The sequence below is a fragment of the Leopardus geoffroyi genome, chromosome B3 (genome assembly GCF_018350155.1).
Source record: "Leopardus geoffroyi isolate Oge1 chromosome B3, O.geoffroyi_Oge1_pat1.0, whole genome shotgun sequence".
In the NCBI taxonomy this organism is placed as follows: Eukaryota; Metazoa; Chordata; class Mammalia; order Carnivora; family Felidae; genus Leopardus; species Leopardus geoffroyi.
In genome coordinates, this window is record NC_059337.1 from 119,204,792 (window position 1) to 119,229,795 (window position 25,004).

The window sequence follows — 25,004 nt, forward strand, 5'->3', positions numbered from 1 at the left end:
CATTTCTCGGGTTTCGTAGACCACGGGGCCTCAATGTCGGGAATGAATAGGAAGCGAGAGACCTCCTGGCGTCCGGGGGCTCAGCCCGGCGCGGACAGCCCGGCCCCAGCCCTCCATCAACGCCTTGGGGGGACCCCCACGCGGGGCGGCAGCTGTCCAGCCTGGGGCGGCGAGTGGGTGTGAGCCTTGGGGGCCGGCCAAACTTCCTGTCCCGCGCTGCCGCTGCTTCCGGCGGGAGCCGGAAGACGCTGTGTGTGGACGGAATTCGGGACCGACTGACGGCTAGCAGGCTGCCCGGGACGGGGAGGTGAGCTCCGGGCTGGGCCAGGCCACAGCCGCACAGCTAGGTGGTCGCCGAGAGGGAGGGAGCCAGTACCGGTCCCTCGGGGGCTCGGGCCGAGTTCGACTCAGGAGAGGACAGGGAAACCGCCCCCCCCCCCTTGGGCACCCCTCCCTTATCTGGCGGGCCCGGGAGCGGCCGGTCTGAAGCCCTACGGCTTCGGCCCTTCCCCTCGAGGCGTTTTGGGGCCGGTGTTTCGGCTCATTTGCTTGGTTTTGGGGGCCGGGGCTTGGGAACAAGACGGTCCTGAGAAAGCTAGAGTCAGCGAGTCCCTAGGGCGGGGGCTCCTGGACTGCACCCGCAGTCGAGCCCTGCCCGCGGGCTTCGGGGCCTTACACTAAGGCCGTTGCGGTGGGGCAAAGAGGATGCCGAGGAGACTCTGCCTTCGGTATTTCAACCCAGAGCTACCCCTTCTTTCATACGTCCACTTACTTTCTGGGTCTAGAAGAAGGAAGGCTGCCGGCTCTGAGGGGCTTTGGCTGCTAGCTTCTCCTTCGCCTGTCATTTCAAGGCGAGGCTGTGGGCTGTGGGTGTTTACAGCCTTGTAGGCATTCCAAGGTTCAATTTCTCCTCCGACGTTTCTTCAGAGAAAAGAATGCAGCTCGGCTGTTAAAGTTTATCCCACTTGCTCATGAGGCTTTGAAATGCATTTAGGCACCATTTGGAAGTTAAACATTACTAACTTGGGACTTAAGAATTTGTGCTTCTTCACTTTGGCGCACGGGTCAATGCAACATATTTGCGAAGTGAATAGAAGAAACATTTTTGAAATAAAGCCGGTGGCATTTTGTTGTTAGGGAGTGAGAAATTTCACCTGTTTTATCTTACTTAGTATGGACAGAGTAAAGTCAGCTAAACCGAAGATTTAGGTTCTAATTTTTAAAAATTCTGCATTTAAGTAGATGTCTGGTTTTTGGCAAGTTACTTAATCTCTACCTTTTTTCCCCCTTCTTTGTAAATGAAGAGGCTTACCTATTTATTCAGCGGGTATTTCCTGAATGCTTAGTTTGTGCAAAGCATAATACTCAGTTAATGAGAGTAGAATGAATAAGTTCAACCACTTTAACCAATGAGAAAGTTATACATGTAGACACCTAACAGCCTAGACAGGATAGAATCATTGCTAAAATGAGGTGAAATAGCGTGTTGTGACAACACTATGGAAAGGACAGATTTGTTTTCACTGGAGGGAAAGGATCAGAGTCTTAGTGGAGGATGGCATTTGAGTTGGATATTAAAATCTGGGAAGGAGGGGCTCCTGGGTGGCTCAGTGGGTTAAGCGTCAAACTCTTGATTTTGACTCAGGTCACAATCTCACTGTTCGCGGCATGGAGCCCCGTGTTAAGCTCTGTGCTGTCAGCGGGAAGCCTGCTTGGGATTCTCTCTCCACTGTCTCTGCCCCTTCCCACTGCTGACACTGTCTCTCTCAAAATAAATAAATAAGCATTAAAAAAAATGAAAAAAAAAAAGTCTGGAAAGGATTTCAAAAAATCACAGCTGGATAGTGCTTATTATTGGTTGAAGAACTATTCTAAGCAAAGATGTGGAGCACTGAAATAGGCTGGTGTGTTCATTCAGTAGCCAGTCCATGTGGGTTGGAGTAAAGGGTTAATTGAGGAAGATGGACGTGCTGTAACTGAAACAGTGTTTGGAGATAGATTGTAGGATATTTGAAATGCCATAGTTAGGGATTTGACTAATATTCTGAGGCACTGAATTTTGAGTGAGTGAAGTAACAAGCATTTCTGTGTTTTGGAAAGATAATTTGAGTGGCTGCATAAAAAGATGGATTGAAGAAGGGAATTTTGGGGCACCTAAACTACTCAGTCGGTTGACTCTTGGTTTTGGCTCAGGTCATGAGATGGTTGGTGGGAGTGCGTCCCACTGCTTGGGATTCTCTCTGTGTCGCTCCCCTGCTTGCTTTCTCTCTCTCTCTCTCTCTCTCTCTCTCTCTCTCTCAAAAATAAATAAATAAACTTAAAAAAAGGGGGGGGGGATTTTTAGGGTAGGATGACCAGTTAGTAGTTTCTTTTAATAGTGTAGTTGAAAGATAATGAGGCCTAAACAGGGCATTCCAGGGGGAATAAATTTGGGGGAATTAGAACTACTGGGGTTATTTAAATATTGAAGATGAGAGACATTGTTAAAGACCTAGAATTTATGGCTGAGTGGGAAGAAGATTGGGCAATAATTGAAATGGATAATACAGGAAGAAGAACAGGTTTGGTGGTAGAGATGATTATCTGGATTGTGAACATTGTTAGGTTTGAGGTGGATATCTGTGTGGAGATACCCAGCAAGCAGTTAGAAATGAAAATTTGGAGTTGAGGAGAGAGGTCAGGAATAGAGGCAAATATTTTGGTATTATATCCAGGTCATTCATTCATTTATTCAGTGCCTACTAGGTGCTTGCAGGGAGTTTGTATAGAAGCCCTTTAATCTCATAGTAAAGGCAGCCTTGGAGCTTCACAGTATCAGAAATGACTCTTGGAGACCTAAATTCCTTATGAATTACATAAAGTACTTTGCCTGGCACTGTGCTAGGTAGTGGAATGTAAAGTTATAAACAAGACAGACTAGTTCCTGCCCTTGTTTATGGAGCTTACAATTTAGGGGAGTAACCAAAAAAAAAAAAAAAAAAAAAAAAAAAAAAAGGAATATTATATAAAAACAAAGGAATTAGAAATAGTAGAGATAGAGAACAAAGGTGGAAGTGTGGGGAATCTTCTTTGGATAAGGTGACCAGGCCAAGCCTTTGTAAATGAGTTGATAGTTAAACAGAGCCCAGAAAAGTGAAAAAGAGGTAACTAATGGAGAGGGAGGTAAAAGCATTCCAAGGCAGAGGAAAAGACGTGTGCACATCCCTAACATCAGAAAGAGCTTAATGTGTTGAAGGAACTAAGATGGTTGGAGCTTGGAGAGCAAGTAAGGGAGAGTGACTCTGGAGTGTGGTTGGAGGAACAGGAATGGATCACATAGGTTCTTACATGCCAGGATAAGGAGTTTAAATTTTATGTAGGTGCATTGGGAAGCCGCGTAAAGAGTTTCAAGCAGGTGAGTGATATAATAGGAATCATTTTAATTTTTTTTAAACATTTTTATTTATTTTTGAGAGGCAAGAGAGAGACGAGTGTGAGCAGGGGAGGGGCAGAGATAGAGAGAGACACAGAATCTGAAGCAGGCTCCAGGCTCTGAGCTGTCAGCACAGAGCCTGACTCGGGGCCCAAACCCACCCACCAACCATGAGATCATGACCTGAGCCAAAGTCGGATGCTTAACCGACTGAGCCACCCAGGTGCCCCTAAAAAGATATTTACTACTGGAAAGAGAATAGAATGGAAGGTAGGCAAGAGTAGAAGCAGGGAGACGAGTTAGGTGGCACTAACAGTAGTTTAGGGCAAGTGTTAATGGTGGCCTGAAATAGGGTGGTGAATAGAAGTAGGTGGATTTGTTATCTTAATGGGACTTGCAGCTGGACTAGATATTGGGAGCAAAAGAAAGAAAGTAATAAAAATGATTCCTAAATGGGGTGCATGGTGGTCCTGTCTTAAGTGGAGGATTGTGGTGAGTGGGGCTGGCAGGGCATGATGGAAAACAGGCTTGAGAGAGAATTAATTTTAGACACATTAGAGATACCAAGTTTCAAACATTAAGTACAGGTACCAAGTAAGCAATTGTATATGCAGGTCTGCAGCTCAGGGACGTATCTGGGCTATAAATAAAAATTTTGGTGATTAGCACGCAGTGTTGTATTGAAGTGTTGAATTACTGTATTGTGTACCTGAAACTAATATTATGCTGTATGTTAACTAATTGGAGTTTAAATAAAAACTTTAAAAAATTTTGGAGACTATCATTTAAAGCCATGAACTTATGCTAAGAGGAGAGTGTAGCAAGAGAAGAGGTCCTGAATACTATCCTGAGGAATATTAGTATTTAGAGGCTGCATGCAGGAAGAGTATAGAAGTTACCAAAGGAGGGACGCCTGGATGGCTCAGTCAGTTAAGCATTCAATTTTGGATCAGGTCATGATCTCAGTGAGCTTGAAGACCTACATCGGGCTTTGTACTGACAGTGCAGAACCTGCTTGGGATTCTCTCTCTGTCTCTCTCTCTCTCCCTCCATCTCTCTCTTTCTTGCTCTCTCAAAGAAAAAAAAAAGTTACCAAAGGAAACTGGAGGAATGGCAATGACAATAAGAGTAAAATGAGGAACACGTATCTTTGAAGCAAAGACAGTAAGTGTTTGAGGAAGGAGACAGTGCTTCTAAGGGATAATACCAGTTATGGTTCTGATTGCTTCAGAAGTAACCAGTTTGCTTCAGAAGAGGAATTTATAACAAGGATGTGGGCAGCTCATAGGATCAAAGGAAATGATGAAGGCCTTGGCTTCATAAAGGACAGGAATCTGAGCAGCCCCAGGGGAGGCTGCTAGCTGCATTACCGGAATGAATGGGCTGCTGCAGCAGTTTTCAGCCCTTTGTTACTTCTTTTAGAATTCACGTTCTGAGGAAAAGTGGCTGATTTGTTCAGTGCAGGTCAAGTGTCCAACAGTTGGTCAGTGAAGGAAAGAACACCTTAATCTGCAGTCTCACCAAAGGTGTATCCAATGGGGGAGGGGTACATCCCCAAACTAATGTAGATCCTGTCACCTAAGCAGGGGAAATGAATGTAGGACAATTAAAAACAATAGTTGTTCATTGCAAAGGTCAAATAAGATTAGGACTGCAGAGTGTCCATTGGATTTGATAACATGAAGATCTTTGGTACCCTTTACAAGAGAAGTTTTGGTGAAGTCTTGGGATTGAATAGTGACTGGAGATGAGAAAGTGGAGACAAGTCTTTTGATAAATTTGGCTCTGAAGGTTTGCAGAGAAAGGGGAAAGTGACTAGAATAGAAATGAGAGCTGTGGAATAGAACACCTCAGCAGATCCTGGGAAGGAAAAGGGAAGGCCCCAGATAAATCCTGTATTGCTAAGATTTATTCTGGCTTCACACTTCTATGTTCCAATTTTTTTTTCATTAGTACCTGTTACCACTTAACTATTAGAATTTAATCAACTTGCATAATATACTAGATATGAATATAAGAAGTTACCTGGCTTTTCTTTTCCTAGGACTACTATCTTATTAATTAATTAATTAATTAATTAATTAATTATTTTGAGAGAGAGAGTGTGTGAGCATGAACTAAGGAGAAGGGCAGAGAGAGAGAGGGAGAGAGAGAGAGAGAGAAAGGCTCTATACTCAGGAGCCCAACGTGGGGCTTGATCCCACCACCCTAGGATCATGACCTGAACCGAAATCAAGAGTTGATGCTTAACTGACTGAGCCACCCAGGCGCCCCTACAACTACCGTTTTATACCAAAATTTAAACTACTCTTTTTAAAATTTTAATTTTTGGCCTTTGTAATTCCCTGCCATTGGTAGGATTTTTGATGTAGTATTTTTCAGCTTTAGTGAAACATCATTTGGGTCTATATCTGTGGTCAGACATAGGTAGAAATGGAGGGAGCCAAGAAGCAGATTGGTGACCAATCGGGAAGAACAATGGTGTTTCTTAATTTCTTTCCTTTTTTTTCTTACCCCTTCCCTCCCTTCTTTATGAAACTGGGTCAAGGTCAAGGCATTTTCTACCTCCCTCAAATAAGTACAGTACTGATATTCCGGACTTTGTTTTCCTAGGGTAGAATCACATTACTTTTTAGAAGCTGACACAATGATGTTCTGTTTCTTTCTTGAGCAGAGTAGTAAAAGCCCCTGATCATCTTTCCCTTTGGAATGCACTCCCTTCTGTATGGCAGTCAGAACTGAGGCAAGAGACCTGTATCAGTTATGTTCCTCTGTTGCTTGTTTAGTTTATTTTGGCTTGGTTTTTCCTCCCAATATTTCTCTGTGTAGCCTGCATTGATTTTAGGCCATCTCCACCCTCTGGACACAGTGTTACCACTAACTAATTCCTGTCTTGTGTGAGGATTCAAGTAATTTCAGTTTCCCCAAGACTCTTATCAGTGATAATTGCTGACTTGTAATGTATATTTATAGCAGGTTTATATCTATGGTTTTATGTTTTATGGCTGAGTCTGTGTTTAACATATGTATTTTAGACTTTTGAAGATACTTTATAGTGTTTTTCAATCTGTGGGACATAATCTGTTAAGTAGTTTGTGAGATCACTTTAGTGGGTTTTATTTAAAAAAATTCAGAGTGCATGAGATTAACATAGGTTAGTATTGTTTCATGAAAATATGTTATTTGCATCTCAGCATGTGTTTCATTCTCTGAGGTATCATGGAAAATATATCTTACTGTGGGTTGCAGTCAAAATGTTTGGAAATCACTGCTTTATAGGAAATTTGGGCTCTGTAATAAAGGCAGATTTCTTAACCTTTTATAGTATACAATGCATTTGATAGATTTACTTGTCTCTTAAGCATTTATGCAGAGCTTTGTTTTTGAAGAATTTTGTAAGCGTTTCTGTTGACTGATAGGTAAATAGTCCTAGGTAGATTTGTTTCATCTGTATTTCAGATGAGTTACTTAGGGCCAAGAAGTTGAGTATCTTGCCTAGGTCTCAACCAAAAAGTCAGAGGCAGAATTTAGATTTTTGCTTTAGAGACCTTGGATTTTTTTTTTTTTTAATAAACATCTCAGCTTCTTTATTTAACTTGTTTAGCTACTTGGTATTAATGAATAATTTGCTGGATGATGTTGAGTGTACTGTAGAAGAATGCAGTTTATCAGACTTCAGTTCTCAGGATTTGTTTATTTGACTAAAAACAGAAGGAGAATTGTTTTAAGGATGGTCTAGATCATAGAGATCTCTTTTGTCTTAAATCTGCTTTGCTTTTGTTATGAGTTCTCTCATTACCAATTTACAGAAGTTTTCAGGCCTTCCTGTACTTTGCTTTGGTTCATTGCAAAGATGTCTATTGCCTGCATTCCTTTTAACCTTTAAGCTGACTATGGGATAGCATATTAACATATTCTGCTATTATTAACTATTAATATAGCAGTGGTAGGGCAGTGGATTTCTAAAAAATATAATTTGTGCTGGACCAAGATTGTTTTCTTTAAGCAGTCTAATGTGCTTTGATGGCCAAAAGGAGCAATGCACACAGTAAAATTCAGTTGTTGGCATGGGTAGAGGGAGAAAGGGTCTGACTATTATTTCGTATTTATTAGACTTATCCCTGGGTTTCTGAGATCAGTTTGTTTTGTTGTGAACTCTATCCAGAACCAAGATGCCTTATTTATGACTTGTGGAAAATATGATTTGATGGGCCTATCCTTGGTTTGGTGATGGTTAAATGTCATTATCTCCTTTGTTATTTAAAATGGGCTGAATTAGTAATTTTTCCAATATAAAAGGAAATAAGAATATAAATTTTGCCTGTCTACCAGGTAAAGATACAAAATAAAAATGAGCAACTATTAGTGTTCACATTAAAGAATTTGGGAGATGGGTCACCTGTGTGGCTCAGTCAGTTGAGCATCTGACTCTTGATTTTGGCTCAGATCATGATCCCAGGGTTGTGGGTTGAGCCCCCATGACCGGCTCCGTGCTAAGTGTGGAGCCTGCTTGAGATTCTCTCTCTATCTCTCTCTCTCTGACCCTCTCTTATGCTCGTGGGTGCATTCTCTCTCTCTCTCTCTCTCTCTCTCTCTCTCAAAAACAGTAATAAAAATAAAGAATTTGGGGTGATGTATGTGACTACTTGGTATTGCATTTCTAGTATCTTAATTAATAAGAAAGCCTGGGAAGAAATCTCTTTGAGACCCATAATTACCTTGAAAATAGCTTCCTTTTGAGTAAGTGCAGTCCTATTCACTCCCGTGTCATGCAAATTGCATTTAAAGGAAAAACATTGCATTGCACACTATAGTGGCCCCCATACTGCCAAATTATTTTTATTATGATTACATTAAATATACTCAGACATAAAGCTATGTAGTAATTCTTATCCCTCCTACATTGAAGATCCCAGTAGCTGTTTTTTTTCAAGTTTTTTTTTTTTTTTCTTTTTTTTGAGAGAGAGAGAGAGAGAGAGAGCATGAGCAGGGCAGGGGCAGAGAGCGCGAAGGAGAGAGAGAGAGAATCCTAAGCAGGTTCCACATCACCAAGGCAGAGCCTGACACGGCGTTTGTGAGACCATGACCTGAACTGAAACCAAGAGTAGACAAAAACAAGAGTAGATGCTTAACCAGCTGAGCCACCCAGGTGCCCCTATAGATTTATTTTTAATTGATGAATCGTTGACATATAGTGCTAAATTAGTTTCAGGTGTACAACATAGTGATTTGACAGTTTGATACATTACCACAATTTGATAGGCTATTCAGTAAGCCTAGTTACCCACCTGCCACCATACAAACTTATTACAATATTAGCAGTCTAATATGTTTTGATGACTCTAAGGAACTGTGTACTTAGTACAGTTTAGGTTGTTACGATTATATCAGTTGTTGCCATGGAGTTAGATCTTTATGAGTAAGTATACAAATGTAAACTACACCATAAAACAAAATTCAAAATACCATTCATATTGTATGGTAGAGATGTTGTTTTGCTGAAATGAAGTACTTAATGTTGAACTTAATAGTGGAAAGATTTAGCCTTGGATTCGGGAATATATTTCATCGGTTTCTACATTTACCTTTAGTAATACTAATCCAGAGAATATCATACAAGGTAGTATTTATAGTGTCAAGACATTGTTAAGCAGCTTATGATAATGGGATCTCACATTTAACTAAAACTGACTAGAAGTCCTTGAATGACAGTTTTAATGAGGTTTTGTTTGATAACTGTAGAGTTAGAGTTGCCTTGTTCAAATGAAGATAAGATTTGCATTGCAAATGAGAAGATAACAGAATGGGAAAAGGTTTGTGCAAATCATTTATCTGATAAGGAGCTTATATCTAGAATATATAAAGAACTCTTACAACTCAACAATAAAAAGACCAATCAATTTAAAAAATGAGCCAACAATCTAAGTAAGTATTTCTCCTAAAAAGATGTACAAATGGCCTATAAGCACATGAAGAGATGTTCAAAACCACTAGCTATCAGGTAATGCAGTTCAGAACCACAATGGGTTACCATTCACACCCATTAAGAGAGCTATAATAATGTGTTGGTGAGGATGTAGAGAAATCCACTGCTGGTGGGATTGTGAAATGGTGCAGACACTTTGGAAGACAGCCTGGTAATTCCTCACAAGGTTAAATAGAGTTGCCATGTGACCTAGCAATTCCACTTCTAGGTATATATCCAAAATAGTAAAAATACATGTCCACACAAAAACTTGTACATCAATGTTCATGGCAGCTTTATTCATAATAGCCAAATTGTAGAAATAACCCAATGTCCATTAACTGTTACTTGGATAAATAAAATGTATATAGAATATTACTTGACAATAAAAAGAAATGCTGATACATGCTACAACAGGGAGGAACCTTGGAATCATTATGCTAAGTGATAGCAGCCAAGCACAAAAGATCATATGTATAACTCCATTTATATGAAATGTCCAGAATAGGCAAATCCATACAGACAGAAATAGACTAGTGGTTGCCTAGGCCTGGTCAGGGGAAGGTTTGGAAGAAAATGAGGAGTGATTGCTAATGGGTACAGGAGTTTCTTTTTGGGGGTGATAAAGTTGTTATAAAATTGACTTTGTGGGGCACCTGGATGGTTCAATTGATTAAGCATCCAAATTCGGCTTAAGTTATGATCTTGTGGTTCGTGAGTTTGAGCCCTGCGTGGGGCTCTGTGCTGCTGACGGCTCAGAGCCTGGAGCCTGCTTTGGATTCTGTGTCTCCCCTCTCTGCCCCTCCCCTGCTCATACTCTGTCTCTTTCTCTCTCTCAAAAATAAATAAACACTAAAAACATTTTAAAAATTGATTGTGGTTGTAGTTGCACAACTCTGTGAATATACTAAAAACAATTTAACCAAACTCTTTAAATGAGTGAATCGTATGGTATATAAATTATACCTCAATGAAACTGTTACTTAAAGACTTACATTGCAGTTTTTGAAACCTGTTAAATGGATGATGGGAATTAAGAATAGAAACAGATTTAACTGCATATTTGCCATCACACTTTCAGCTAATAAACATAGCAGGTTGCTGTGTTAAAGATGAGATTCACACAGTACACTTGATTTGGTACTGAGTGCTCTAGTACAGATTCTTTTGAGGTCAGTCTGCCTGTTCTATGCTACTAGTCTCTCTTTAGTTCACAGTGTACATACAAACCACAAACTTGGGCACCAAACTTAGGCAGAACTCAATTATATATACCCTTTTGTTCTAGAAAATGCTTATGTTAATTTTTTTAAAGATTATCACTGAAATGAGGGACACCTGGGTGGCTCAGTCAGTTATGCATCTGAATCTTGGTTTTGGCTCAGGTCATGATCTCACAGTTCTTGAGATAGAGCCTGGCATCAAGCCCTTCCATGGGCTCTGAGCTGACAGCACAGAGCCTGCTTGGGATTCTTTCTCTCCCTTTCTCTGCTCCTCCCCTGCTCACATGCACAGTTCTCTCTCTCTCTCTGTCTTAAAATAAACAAAACAGAAAGATTATCACTAAAATGAAGACACTAAAATAAAAAGATATCATGGATAGCCATGGACCCTTGAGAAATGGTGATCTAGAGATGGCTCTTAAACTAGAAGAGAGGTGGTAGCTTCCCTCTTTAAATTGTTATTACAGCTTTGCCAAACTATCTAAGATCTAGTATATGATTTTTCTCTTGTTCAGTGCACATATTCATGAACTTCATTTTTTTTTTTTTTCATTTCTCTTTAGGTAAGGGTACTAGAAATGCAGCTAGCACCATTCTTTTCTAAGAACCTTAACAAATATAAAGGAGAGTGAATAGTTGTCTAGTTTCCTAGAGATTTTACAATCCTGTAAACTCAAAGTTGGAGGAACTTAAGGATAACTTAAACATTTGGTAATTTCTTGGCTTCTTGAGATGAGCTAGAATTGGGGAAAAGGAATTCTTAAATCCTGGTGTTCCAAGATCAGATGTAGATAGATGTAATCACCATTCATGCCAACCTGCTCTGTAGGTGTGAGTTCTGGTTCTGCAACTTAATAACTTAAGTGATATACTGAGCCTTGGTTCCTTCTTCTGTGAAAAAGAGAGATGGATAAATCACATTGAACTATTCTGTATAGTCATTGCATAAGAAAAAACACATGTGAAAGGAAAAGTCAGGAATTTATGATACTTGATTTTATGTGGGAAACTTAAATAAAAGGACACTTTCACTTACATCTTATGAATTATTTTTTTACGATGAAAATGAGGATTTCTGGAAGCTAGCAAGGGGGAGAGGAAGGAACCAAAAGGACAATGAACAGAAATGAAAATTTATTCAGGTACTTCTATATGTTCTTTCTGTAGAGTAAGTCTGCCTTTTCTAACTTTCTAGTCAACCTTGGTATTCATTGAAAATTCCCATCCTGGGTACGTTTTACGCTGTATGGTTAGTTTGTATATAGCAGTGTTCCCAATTTTAGCAACAATTGTACAAAATAAAGTGGACTCATTTGTCAAAATTCTGAAAAAAAATTAAGCTATAAGAAAGTAAGAATTTTAATTATGGGGGAAAACAGCTGCATCAGGGTCCCAAGGGTACTACTTTTGGGAAACACTGTTCAAATTTTCACTGTGTAACTACTTTTAGAAAGATGGGGAAATTGAGAAAAGAAAAATAAGTCACACCAGCCTATACCACCTAACATAGCTACTATCATAGTTGTGTAAATTCCCTTTTACCTTCTTAACTAGTTTTAATAATAGCAAGTGTATACTTCTGAGTTTTGTTTTTGTAATTTAACATGTCATTAGCATTTCTTGTTGTTGCATTGTTTTCATAACCGTATTTTTAAGTGACAGTGCCATAACCTAATTAACCATTCCCTGAGTGTTGGGTATATATGTCTATTTATATCTTGCTTGCAGTTGTTTGTTATCACAGATGCTAACAAGAAATTCTTTGGGCACATACCTTTTTCCATTTTTAAGAACTTTTCTAAAATAGATATTAGAATTAGGAATTCTCTAAATACAACTTTTAATGGATTTTGACACCTGTTGGGTTTGTTCTATTTAAAACAAGTGTTTTGGGCTGAATTCGTTATTTTTTGCTTGTTGTGATTTTTGGATACATGGAGAAGTGCCTTTGTTTATTTAGCTGCATTTTTTCACTACTCTAATTCTCTCTTTCTCTCTCTTATCTTTTTTTAGGCTAAATTGATTATCCACTCAGCACAGCATCTTACAGGAAAAGCATAGCATTTTCTAAAGGAATATGAGCATAGCAGGAAGGTGTCATTGACTCTGAATTAAATTTTTAACCTGTCCCCTCAACAGCTACAGGATTTGGAAGCTGAATCAATGTTATCAGATGAGTTAGAATCCAAACCAGAGGTGAGCCAAGGCAGCACTTTTTGTTTATTTATTTATATTTTTTTGTGGGCTATCTTCCAGAGTTCGTCCTTAGTTCAGGAGTCAACCAACTTTTTCTATAATGAACCAGATAGTAAATATTTAAAGTTTTTGTGGGCCGTATGGTTTTGATTATAACTACTAGTTTGTTATTTTTTCTATCACTAAGTACTTTAAAAACTTTGTTTTTGCCTATCACTTTTTATATTTATTTAAGTAAGTGTAAGTTAGTATACATCTAGGTAATTGCATGACAAAATTTTTATATAGATGGTGTATATGTGTATGTGTATATACATATGTAAATTTTTACTGCCACAACCATTTTTAAATTAATTTTGTATATGTCTGAAAGTGTTTTCTTCCTAAATGTGATTAGATGATTTAAACATTTTTTATTTTTATTCATTTTTCTCACATAATTTTAGTATATCTGTGTTGCATAGTGGAAAGTTCAATGAATTTGGAATCAGGGTACATAAGTTGGAAGACTTACTTCTCCTAAGTAGTCATGTGATCTTAGACAACTTATTTGATGTCTTCAACTTGATTCCTTGTCTTTGAAATACATGTTCAGTCTTAACTGAATTATACTGATGATTAAATGAGCCAGTACTCAAAAAAGTGCTTTGTAAAATGTAATCAGTACAATGCAGTTGACTTCTTAATAGCCTTCATTTAAAAATAAAATTATTTTTGTATTTTCTCTGATAGAAGGTAATAGAGGTTAACTTAATTATATAATTCAGCTTTTCTTTAGAACAGTGCACTTGATAAAAATAACTTTAAATGTTATTTTATATAGTTAATCTAGTTTTTCTATGAATGTGGTTGAGACTAGCAAGCAATGAAGACTTAATTACATGATCAACTTTTGGTAAATTCAACGGTTTAGATTCATTCCTAACAACTTGTATTTTTCAATATTGTCTCTCCCACACCCTCAGCTCCTGGTACAGTTCGTTCAGAATACATCCATCCCATTGGGACAGGGGCTAGTAGAATCAGAAGCTAAAGACATTACTTGCTTGTCCCTCCTTCCGGTGACTGAGGCCTCAGAATGCAGTCGGCTAATGTTACCAGGTAAAAATTAAGATCACAAGAAATAAGATAAGCAAGTCTTAAGAGCTTAGCCTGCTCTGTGATACTGGTGAGATGAGATAACTGACTGGTAGCAACTGTAAAAATTAGGAATCATGGAGAATAAGCAACCACAGAAGTCACAAGTGCATTGGTAATTTAAGCTATAGTAATGGATAGGATCATTCATAGAATGTGAGAGTGAGAAGAAAAGATCAAGGTGGAATTCCCTATTCAAGGTACAGGGTAAAGCAGGAGAGCCTGCTGTAAAGCAGGAGAATCAATGTGTCAGATGCTTCTAAGAAGCCCATGAGATAGGGACTATCCCAATGAGGTAGGGCCAACAAGGTCATTGTTGACCTTGGCAGGACCTGCTCCATGGAAAGAGAGTGGAAAGCCAGGCTGCAGTGGGTTGAGGTATCAGTGCAAGCTAAGTGTAGTTGAGGAAGTAACTACACTTTCTAAAGGCTCTCTTGCTAGGGGAGGAAAAAAGAAGGACAGAAAGTAGATGGCAGAATTCTTTTTTAAGGTCTGAAATATTTGAAGATGGTTTTATGCTAAGAGGAAAGAGCCAGTTAGAGCAGAAAGAATGGATAATTAGTGGGGAGTCTCTAGGAGAGGTAGGAGAAGGCAGAATGCTGATCATGGGTAGTGAGATTAATTTTGGATGGGGAAAAGGAGATCCTATCACTTGACTATTAGAAGAACATTATTTTTGGATGCAGTGAATTCTTTATTTTCTGGAAATTGGAATGCTGTAAAACCTTGGGTTGTGAGCATAATTTGTTCTGGAAACATGCTTGTAATCCAAAGCACTTGTATATCAAAGTGAATTTCCCCATAAGAAATAATGGGAACTCAGATGATTCATTCCACAACCCAAAAATATTCATATAAAAATGATTATAATACTGTAATATAATATAAAATAATAAAGAAAATACAAAATATAAAGAAAAATAAACAAAGTAACCTGCACTTACCTTTGAAAGCCTTCGTGGCTGGCGTGAGGGAGACGAGAGAGGAGGGTTATTATGTACGATGACTTTCACTATCACTAATGGAATCACTGCTATCTATTGGCTCAATGGAGTCTTTTTCTTTTTCTGCAACTTTAACAAGGAACCTATCCAATGACCTAGAATTGAAGCAAAACATTCTTAAGCTTACTTGTGGATGGAAAAGCAAAGGACTGTCCATAGGTGCTTTGAAGTGACAAAAAATACACTAGTGCTAGCTGTGGTCACCTTCCAATGTTCTGAAAAGTCACTGATTTCTGACAAACACCATGGCCTGAGACCAAGCATGTGAGCATGGGAGGCCATCACCCACCCACAATCCCACAGTGAGCAAGTGAACGAGAAAGAGAGAGAGAGAGAGAGAGAGAGAAGAACCACTGGCTTAGTTGTGATCACGTGACGTTCGGTGTCACATATTACTCATATTGCAAGACATTGTTCATTTATCAAGTTAAAATTTATTAGAAATGTTTACTTGTCTCACAGAACACTCACAGAACAAGTTACTCACAATGTATTGATATCTTAAATCAGGGGACAGTTACCTATTGGTGATTAGTGATAACTTGTATGTTACAAAGTCTTCTGGTTACTATCCTCTAGTGGTATCCTTTTTTGATTTTTTGAAGTGACTTTAAAATCTTTTTCAGGGGCGCCTGGGTGGCTCGGTCGTTAAGTGTCCGACTTTGGCTCAGGTCATGATCTCACAGTCCGTGAGTTCGAGCCCCACGTCGGGCTCTGTGCTGACAGCTCAGAGCCTGGAGCCTGCTTCAGATTCTGTGTCTTCCTCTCTCTGAACCTCCCCCGTTCATGCTCTGTCTCTCTCTGTCTCAAAAATAAATAAACATTAAAAAAAATAATAAATAAAATAAAATAAAATAAAATCTTTTTCAATGTTTAAAGATTCAAGAATGACAGATATATTCAACCAACCAATGTTGACTTAAGGTTTCCACATCTAGCTGGCTCCTAGCTTTCCCATATCTTCTATCATTCAGCTCCTGTTTTTCGACTGGTATGTAGGAGTTTTTCCAAATCCTTGTGGGTTTTCAATATGTGTAAATTTCCATGTGCTAATAAATTTTGATCTTCATTAGGCATAAAAAATTTTTTTCTCTCCTAATTTAAATTTGTTGAATATTTTAACAATAATGAAGTGAAAAGAGGAACAAAAGCATCTACATTAACTTTTAGTTTTAATTTTGATTAAAAATATTTTATATATTTTATTTTTTTTAAGTTTTTATTTAATGGGGCACCTGGGTGGCTCAATTGGTTAAGTGTCCCACTCTCGATTTTGGCTCAGGTCATGATCTTGTGGTTCGTGGGTTCAAGCCCTGTGTCGGGCTCTATGCTTGCAGTGTGGAATCTGCTTGGGATTCTCTCTGTCTCTCTATCTCTGCTCTTCCTCTGGTCATGCTCTCTTTCTCTTTCAAAATAAATAAAACTTTAAAAATTTTTTTAAGTTTTTATTTATGGATTCATTTAAGTAATCTCTACACCCAATGTGGGGCTCGAACTACAACCCTGAGATCATTAGTCATATTTTAGATAACCAGGGCGCCTGGGTGGCGAAGTCGGTTAAGTGTCTGACTTCAGCTTAGGTCTGATATCACCATTTGTTAGTTTGAGCCCCGCATCAGGCTCTGTGCTGACAGCTCAGAGCATGGAGCCTGCTTTGGATTCTGTGTCTCCCTCTCTGTCTGACCCTCCCCCACTTGCACTCTGTGTCTCTCTCTCTTAAAAATAAATAAACATTAAAAAATAAAAATATTTTAGATAACCAATTATCAACAATAATAAATGAAAATCTATGTACTCACCTCCTAGTTCAAGAAACATAATATTACAAACACAAACATACCTGCACATACCTCCCTAACCTTATTCCCCTCCATCTTAAATATATGTGTATCATTCCATGAATGATATGTATGTTTTCTTTTTAGTTGGGATATGTCATAGATACAGAAAAATATAAAACCATATGCTTAAGCATTTTGAAGAATTATTATAAAGAAGATACCTACCACCCAATCAAGAAGTAGAACCTTGCCAGCTACCAGGCCCTCCTTGGGTTCTTCCCTCATAAAGACAACCTCCGTTTTTCAATAGGTCACCACTGTCCTCAATTTTTTGACCATTATTTGTTTTCTAAGTTCAGCCATCCAAGTCTAAGCAATGCAGTTTAATCTTAGGTGTTTTCAGACTTTAAATGAATGAAACTGTACGTTGTTGTACCTTTTTTCCGTTAACTGTAGTTGTGAGATTAATCTTTGTCTGTATAGTTGTGGTTTGTTCGGTTTCATTGCCGTATAGTGTTTTGTTATGTGAGTGTAACCACAACTTCTTTATCCATAACACTGTTGATGTATATTTAGTTATTTTCCAGCGTTGTACTATGACAAACAGTGCTGCTATGAACTTAAAAATTTTTTTGTGTGTATGGTAACATATGCGTAACTTAAGATTTACCATTTAAACCAGTTACCCATTTTAACCACTGAAATCTACCATTTAACCAGTTCTGTGGCACATTCATATTGTGCTACTTCATTAGGTTTTGAAATGGCAACACCATCCCTAGGCTTCCACTTTCATTCCTATAATCTTATTTGTTATCTCCTTTAAAAAAAAAGGAAAAAAAATTACCTGCCTTTTATAAAGATGAATGAAACCCCTGAAGACATTGGATGCTTTGTCACTGTAGTGCAGTTGCTCATTTCATTGCAGCCAAAACCTTTGGAAATTCATCCCTGCCCTTAGAATAAAGTTCTAGAGAGCAGGTCTTCTGAATTACTTCTTTACATTTCAGTGTAAATCTAGAGGTATAATAAAACATATTGGCGATTCTATAAAATTTCAATTATTTCTCAGGCTGTGTTTTTTTCCCCTAATGACTCAACAGAGCTGTCACATACATGCTATAAAAATTAAAGGGAGGGACTTCTTCCCAAGAAAAATAAAAATTTAGATCCTATTCTTGAGTTAGTATTCATTGTATAACTATATTTTTCAAGGGAAAAGTACTAATTTCTGACCTCAAAGACAAACGTTTGTAATGTCCAAACGTGGATGGTTGGTTGATAGTTACTGCCGAGTGTCAGACAAGTCTATCCTTCACATTTCAGCTGACTCCCTGTAAAACTTAAAGTTATCTCTTTGTTCTTTCTTGAGGCAAATTTTGTATTTGTAAAATAAAAATGCTGCTGCATAAGGGATGTTATAAGGGTATTAGAGGCTACGTTTGGTGAGCTCCTTGGAGATAGGTGCTACGTAAAGCCATGGTATTTTCCCTTTGCTAGATGATACTCCAAGTCATACAAACTCCTCCAAGGAGGTCCCTTCCTCGGCCGTGTTGAGAAGCCTTCAGGTGAATGTGGGTCCAGACGGAGAAGAGACGAGGGCTCAGACTGTACAGAAGTCCCCGGAGTTTTTGTCCACTCCAGAGTCTCCTAGCTTGTTGCAAGATCTACAGCCAAGTGATAGCACTTCTTTTATTCTTCTTAACCTAACAAGAGCAGGTATTCTTTATCCCTTTCTGAACTGTGCTAATGCTTAAGGAAAAAAACTGGGTGTGGGGCATATTTAATTCAGTCATACTTAAAAGAAGTCTTGTTATTTTAGAGAATTGGTATAGTCTGGTGATCAGTAGAATGTGTAGAGGGAGAAGGCAGACTCTAGGATGACTCAGAAGTTTCTTGTTTGGGAAATTCGGTTGTGCCATTCAGCAAGGTAACCCAAGAACAGAGTTGTGGGGAGGATGATTAGTTCCAGTTGTGCTTGTTGATGTTGGGATCAGAGGCACATTCATGAGGAGGTGTCCTTTAGAGAGTTAGAAACAGGAATCTAAAGTTCTAGAATTGTCTTGTGTGAAATAAGTTGTTTTGGTGCTTATCAGCATTCAGGAAATATATGAAACAACGAACATGGATTCTTTGATTCAGGAGCATAAACAGAAAAGATGGCAAATCTGGGATCCTGAAAAAAAAACAAAACACAACACTTAAAAGGGTAACAGAAGAATGGGAAGAAGTTGCTAGAGAGGGATAAAGAAAACAGAAGGAGAGTGGTGTGGGAGAAGCCAAGAAAGGAAGTCTTAAAGAAGAAAGGTAGTACAAATACCACAGGATGGGATAGTGAGATGAGGGCTGGGAAGTGTGTGTATCTGGTGACCTCTGCAAGAGCACTTGTTATTGAGGTGGTGGAGGTATGGAGGCCAGGGTTAGAGGTGGGGAGTGGAAGCAGATGAGAAAGTGGATACAAAAGTTAGAAGTTACACTTGTTTAGGAAACTTGACTGTGACACAGTGAATAGCTACTGTGGGATTTTTTCTTCTCGTTAAAAATAAAAATGGGCGAGACAGATTTAAAGGCTATAAAGGGAGATTGTAACATGGCCAGTAGGGAGGAATGGCTCACAGATGGCCGAGAGGAGATAACTGAAGGATAGGGTCAGCATACTAGAGGTGAGGGTTAGCTTGTTTGCCAGGGAGGACAGCTTTGCCTCAGAAACAGGAGGAGGTAAGAAAAGCCTGTTGGCTGGGAGTGAAAAGGTGATAAACTAATGTTGTAGGAGAACAGAAGCCTAAGGTGAGAGGTGAAAATCTGGAATAGCTGATTTCAGGACACATGAGGCAGGGCCAATAAAAGGATTACTTGATAGGTATCTTTCACATATCCTCTTTTTTCTTCCAGGTCTGGGCTCTTCAGCTGAGCACTTAGTATTTGTACAAGATGAGGCGGAGGATTCAGGGAATGATTTCCTCTCCAGTGAGAGCACGGATAGTAGTATTCCATGGTTCCTCCGGGTTCAGGAGTTGGCTCATGATAGTTTGATTGCTGCTACTCGCGCACAACTGGCAAAGAATGCAAAAACCAGCAGCAATGGTGAGTCCCCTGTGGTGGGTTTTTTGGTTTTTTTTTTTTCATTTTCAGTATTCTGTGTGCAGATTTTGGTAATGCAATGCCTGTATTTCGAGTTGACCATAATCCAAGTTATTTTATTGGTGAGAGCAGAAGGCTAGAAATGTGTAAATTATCTTATTTTCTATAAAATAACATAACCATGTGCAAAATGTAGTTACACTAGCATCCTCAGTTGTCCGCTTTAAATAACATACAGAGCCCTTTTAAAGGGAAAACGTTTCCCAGATCTTGATATTATCTTGAATTGTTTTTATTATAATGTTCCCTATACTTAGAGCTTTTATACCACTACAACATCAAATCAGTTTCACCAATTAATAGGTATAAAATTACAAAACCAGTGAAAACAAAGTTAATAGTGTGGCAGATAATGGTGTTTTGCTGAAACTGAATTGCTACTCGTTGCAATTTAGAAATTTTAGTAACTACCGCTGCCTTTTTTGGCAGGGGAACCAGTTCATCTCATGACCTCTAAATATCCAAACAGGCTGTAGTGCTATTTCTTTTGAGTTCAGCACGCCTGTACTCCTTACTCTGTGCCACTTTTCTCTATCTAGTAATTTTCAAATGTGGTCCTTGAACCATCAGCATCACCTGGAAACTTAGAAATGCAAATTGTCAGGTTCTCGTCCTACTGAATCAGAAACATGCAATCTTTTAGTGAGCCCTCTCTGTGGTTCCAGTGCATGTTAAAACTTGAGAACCAGGACTCTATTTAAAGCACTCCTAAACCAGTGCACAACCTTTGCTTATGCCATCATAGTTTTTGTTTTAGAGCTGCTTCTATATTTCTCTCTAATCTGTGACAATTAAGGTACTACAGCAAATTATTAAGGTGCACACTGTCATTATCACAAACCAAACTTAAGCCCTGAAATCTTACATTGGTACCTATTTAGAGCTCGTGAAGATGATCTAGAATATGCTTATGATTATTTTGTGATTAACATGCAAGTGAAAATTAAAAACTTTCTCATACAGGGGTGCCTGGGTGGCTCGGTCATTTAAGTTCGTGAGATAAAGCCCCACGTCGGGTTCTGTGCTGACACTGTGGAACCACCTTGTGATTCTCTCCCTCTCCTCTCTCTCTCTGTCCCTCCCCCATGCTTGGTGTGCGTGTGTGTGCGTGCACACGCTCTCTCTCAAAATAACTAAACTTAAAAAAAAAAAAAAAACAAAACTTTCTCATACAGAACTGAAGGATTCCTGAGAATATTTCAGAGTATTCCAGTTTTAGAAACATTAACCTAAATCTTTCCTGTATCGAGAACTCCAGACTACTTTTTTTTTTAAAGTTTTTCTTTAGATTCCAGTTAGTTAACAGAGTGTAATATTAGTTTCATGTGTACAGTATAGTGATTCAACACTTTCATATGTCACCCAGTGGTTGTCACAATAAGTGCCCTCCTTAATCCCCATCACCTGTTTCACCCATCCCCTTACCCGTCTCCCCTCTGGTGACCATCAGTTCTCTATAGTTGAGAGTCTGTTTCTTGGTTTGCCTCTCTCTCTTTTTCCTCCCTTTGCTTTTTTGTTTTGTTTTTAAAACTCTGTGAGTGAAATCATACAGTATTTGCCCTTCTCTGACTTATTTCACTTAGCATCATACTCTTTAGCTGTATCCATGTCATTGCAAAGAGAACTTCAAACTTCTGTTAGGTTCAAAATAATTAGCTCTGCTTTGACTACTGTAGTGCTGCTTAGCTTGGTCCCTTTTACTATTTTGGGGGGCTCTAAAGTTCAGATTCTTCCTGAGATGCTTTTCCTAATCTGTGAATCCCAAAACCTTCAGTATCTCTTTGTTGCATTATGGAAGTAGTGTTGTATGTGCCATTAAGAAGCTGTGTAGGGAGGGAACTTGGGATTTGGAATCTGGAGACCTGGGATCCAGACCTGGTGCTGTCATTAACTAGTTCTCTGCCTGGGGAATTTAAACTCCTTACCTTCAGTTTTCTCTTGTTCAGAACATAGAGATCAAGTAGCTTACCAGATTTGGTTGTTTTAGATATTTAAATAAGATTCTGTCTGGGAAATGCTTTATAATTAACAAAGCATTTTGTGATATTTCATTACTCTCAAAATATGTTAACTTACTACCCAAACAACTACTTTGTATGCTAAAATATAAAGTCAGCCCAAATATATGACCATCTTCTATTTTGTCAATGAGATGATTTCATAAAACCTTTTTGGGGGGCTAACTTAGATATATAAACCTTTAGGCATGTAGTTAAAATTAAACATTGAAAGTTTAGTTTTTTGAAAATTTTATTGTTTATTTCTTTATCAAATTAGCTAACATACAGTGTAGTCTCGGCTTCAGGAGTAGATTCCCATGATTCATCACTTACATACAACACCCAGTGCTCATCCCAACAATTGCCCTCCTCAATGCCCATCCCCAGCCCATTTTTTTCCCCAGCCCCTCCAACCCCACCCCCATCAACCCTCAGTTTGTTCTTTGTATTTAAGAGTCTTATGGTTTGCCTCCCTCTCTGTTTGTATCTAATTTTTCTTTCCCTTCCCCTATGGTCTTCTGTTAAGTTTCTCAAACTCCATATACGAGTGAAATCATACAGCATCTGTCTTTCTCTGGCTTGTTTCTCTTAGCATAATACCTTCCAGTTCCATCCATGTTGTTGCAAATGGCAAGATTTCATTCTTTTTCATTGCCGAGTAGTATTCCATTTAATATATATACCACATCTTTATCTATTCATCAGTCAAAGGACATTTGGGCTCTTTCCATAATTTGGCTACAGTTGGTAGTGCTGCTATAAACATTGGGGTGCATGTGCCCCTGTGAATCAGCACTCCTGTATCCTTTGGATAAATTCCTAGTAGTGTTACTGTTGGGTTATAGGATAATTCCATTTTTATTTTTTTGAGAAACCTCCATACTTTTTTCCAGAGTGGCTGCACCAGTTTATATTCCCACCAACAGCGCGAGAGGATTCCCTTTCTCCACATCCTCACCAACATCTCTTGTTTCCTGACTTGTTAATTTTAACCACTCTGACCAGTGTGAGGTGATATCTTAATGTGCTTTTGGTTTGTATTTCCTTCATGATGAGCAGTATTGAGCATCTTTTCATGTGGTTGTTTGCCATCTGGATGTCTTCTTTGGAAGTGTCTATTCCAGTCGTCTGTCCATTTCTTCACTGGATTATTTGTTTTTCGGGTGTTGAGTTTGGTAAATTCTTTATAAATTTTTGATACTAACCCTTTATCCAATGTGTCATTTGCAGATATCTTCTCCCATTCCGTAGGTTGCCTTTTAGTTTTGTTGATTGTTTCCTTTGCTGTGCAGAAGCTTTTTATTGTGATGAGGTTCCAATAGTTCATTTTTGCTTTTATTTCCCTTGCCTTCAGAGACATGTCATGTAAGAAGTTGCTGTGGTCAAGCTCAAAGAGGTTGCTGCATGTTTTCTCCAATAGGATTTTGATGGTATCCTGTCTCACATTTAGGTCTTTCATCCATTTTGAATTTATTTTTGTGTATAGTGTAAGAAAGTGGTCCGTTTTCATTCTTCTACATGTTGCTGTCCAGTTCTCCCAGCACCATTTGCTAAAGAGACGGTCTTTTTTCCATTGGATATTCTTTCCTGCTTTGTTGAAGATTAGTTGGCCATATATTTGTGGATCCATTTCTGGGTTCTCTAGTCTATTCCACTGATCTTTGTTTTTATGACAATACCATACTGTCTTGATGATTATAGCTGTGTAATACAGGCTAAAATCCGGTATTGTGATGCCTCTAGCTTTGATTTTCTTCTTTAACATTACTTTGATTATTTGGGGTCTTTTCTGGTTCCATACAAATTTTAGGATTGTTTGTTCTAGCTCTATGAAGAATGCTGGTGCTCTTTTGATTGGGATTACATTGAACGTGTAGATTGCTTTGGATAGTATCGACATTTTAACAATATTTGTTCTTCCATTCCATGAGCATGGGATGTTTTTCCATTTCTGTGTGTCATCATCAGTTTCTTCAGCTTTCTATAGTTTTCAGCATACAGATATTTTACCTCTTTGGTTAGGTTTATTTCTAGGTATGTTGTGGTTCTTGATGCAGTTATAAGTGGGAATGTTTCCTTGACCTCTCTTTCTGTTGCTTTATTATTGTATAGAAATGCAGCTGATTTCTGTACATTGATTTTATATCCTGTGACTTTGCTGAATTCATGTATCAGTTCTAGCAGATTTTTGGTGGAGTGTTTCCGGTTTGCCACGTAGAGTATCATGTCATCTGCAAAAAGCGAAAGTTTGACTTCTTCTTTGCCAATTTAGATGCCTTTTATTTTGTTTTGTTGTCTGATTGTTGAGGCTAGGACTTCCAACACTATGTTAAACAACAGTAGTGAGAGTGGACATCCCTGTCATGTTCCTGATACCAGGGGGAAAGCTCTCAGTTTTTCCCCAGTAAGGATGATATTATCTGTGGGCCTTTCGTATATGGCCTTTATGATGTTAAGGTATGTTCCTTCTGTCCTGACTTTCTTGAGGGTTTTTTATTAAGAAACGATGCTGTATTTTGCCAAATGCTTTTTCTTCATCTGTTGACAGGATCATACGGTTCTTATCCTTTCTTCTATTAATGTGATGTATCGCATTGATTGATTTGTGAATATTGAACCAGCCAGGAATGAATCCCACTTGATCATGGTGAATAATTCTTTTAATATACTGTTGAATTCAATTTGCTAGTATCTTGAGAACTTTTGCATCCATGTTCATCAGGAATATAGGCCCGTAATTCTCCTTTTTAGTGGCGTCTTTGTCAGGTTTGGGAATTAAGGTAATGCTGGCTTCATGGAAGGAGTCTGGAAGCTTTTCTTCCATTTCTATCTTTTTGAACAGCTTGAGAAGAATAGGTATTAACTCTGCTTTATTTTTTAATTTATTATTTTTTTAAAATGTTTATTTATTTATTTAAAAAAAAATTTTTTTTAACGTTTATTTATTTTTGAGACAGAGAGAGACAGAGCATGAACGGGGGAGGGTCAGAGAGAGAGGGAGACACAGAATCCGAAACAGGCTCCAGGCTCTGAGCTGTAAGCACAGAGCCCGACGCGGGGCTCGAACTCACGGACCGCGAGATCATGACCTGAGCCAAAGTCAGCCGCTTAACCGACTGAGCCACCCAGGCGCCCCATTGTTTAT

General features: G+C 38.6%; 1 protein-coding gene across 7 annotated transcripts in view; it reads left to right on the forward strand.

The window, feature by feature from the left end:
* Positions 1 to 195: 195 nt before the first annotated feature.
* ZNF410 (zinc finger protein 410) overlaps positions 196 to 25,004 on the forward strand; it is a 49,620-nt gene continuing 24,811 nt past the window's right edge. For 4 of the 7 annotated variants that reach the window (XR_006704141.1, XM_045448169.1, XM_045448171.1 and 1 more), the window contains exons 1-5: positions 196 to 307; positions 12,614 to 12,796; positions 13,762 to 13,897; positions 18,219 to 18,437; positions 19,611 to 19,802. Coding sequence is in view for 6 of the 7 variants with exons in the window: in XM_045448169.1 (XP_045304125.1) it covers positions 12,764 to 12,796; positions 13,762 to 13,897; positions 18,219 to 18,437; positions 19,611 to 19,802 (580 nt within the window). In the remaining variant the exon portion in view is untranslated. Of the gene's footprint in view, positions 308 to 11,399; positions 11,743 to 12,613; positions 12,797 to 13,761; positions 13,898 to 18,218; positions 18,438 to 19,610; positions 19,803 to 25,004 lie in introns of those variants that run through there. The other 3 variants (XM_045448175.1, XM_045448170.1, XM_045448173.1) reach the window with 3 other exon arrangements.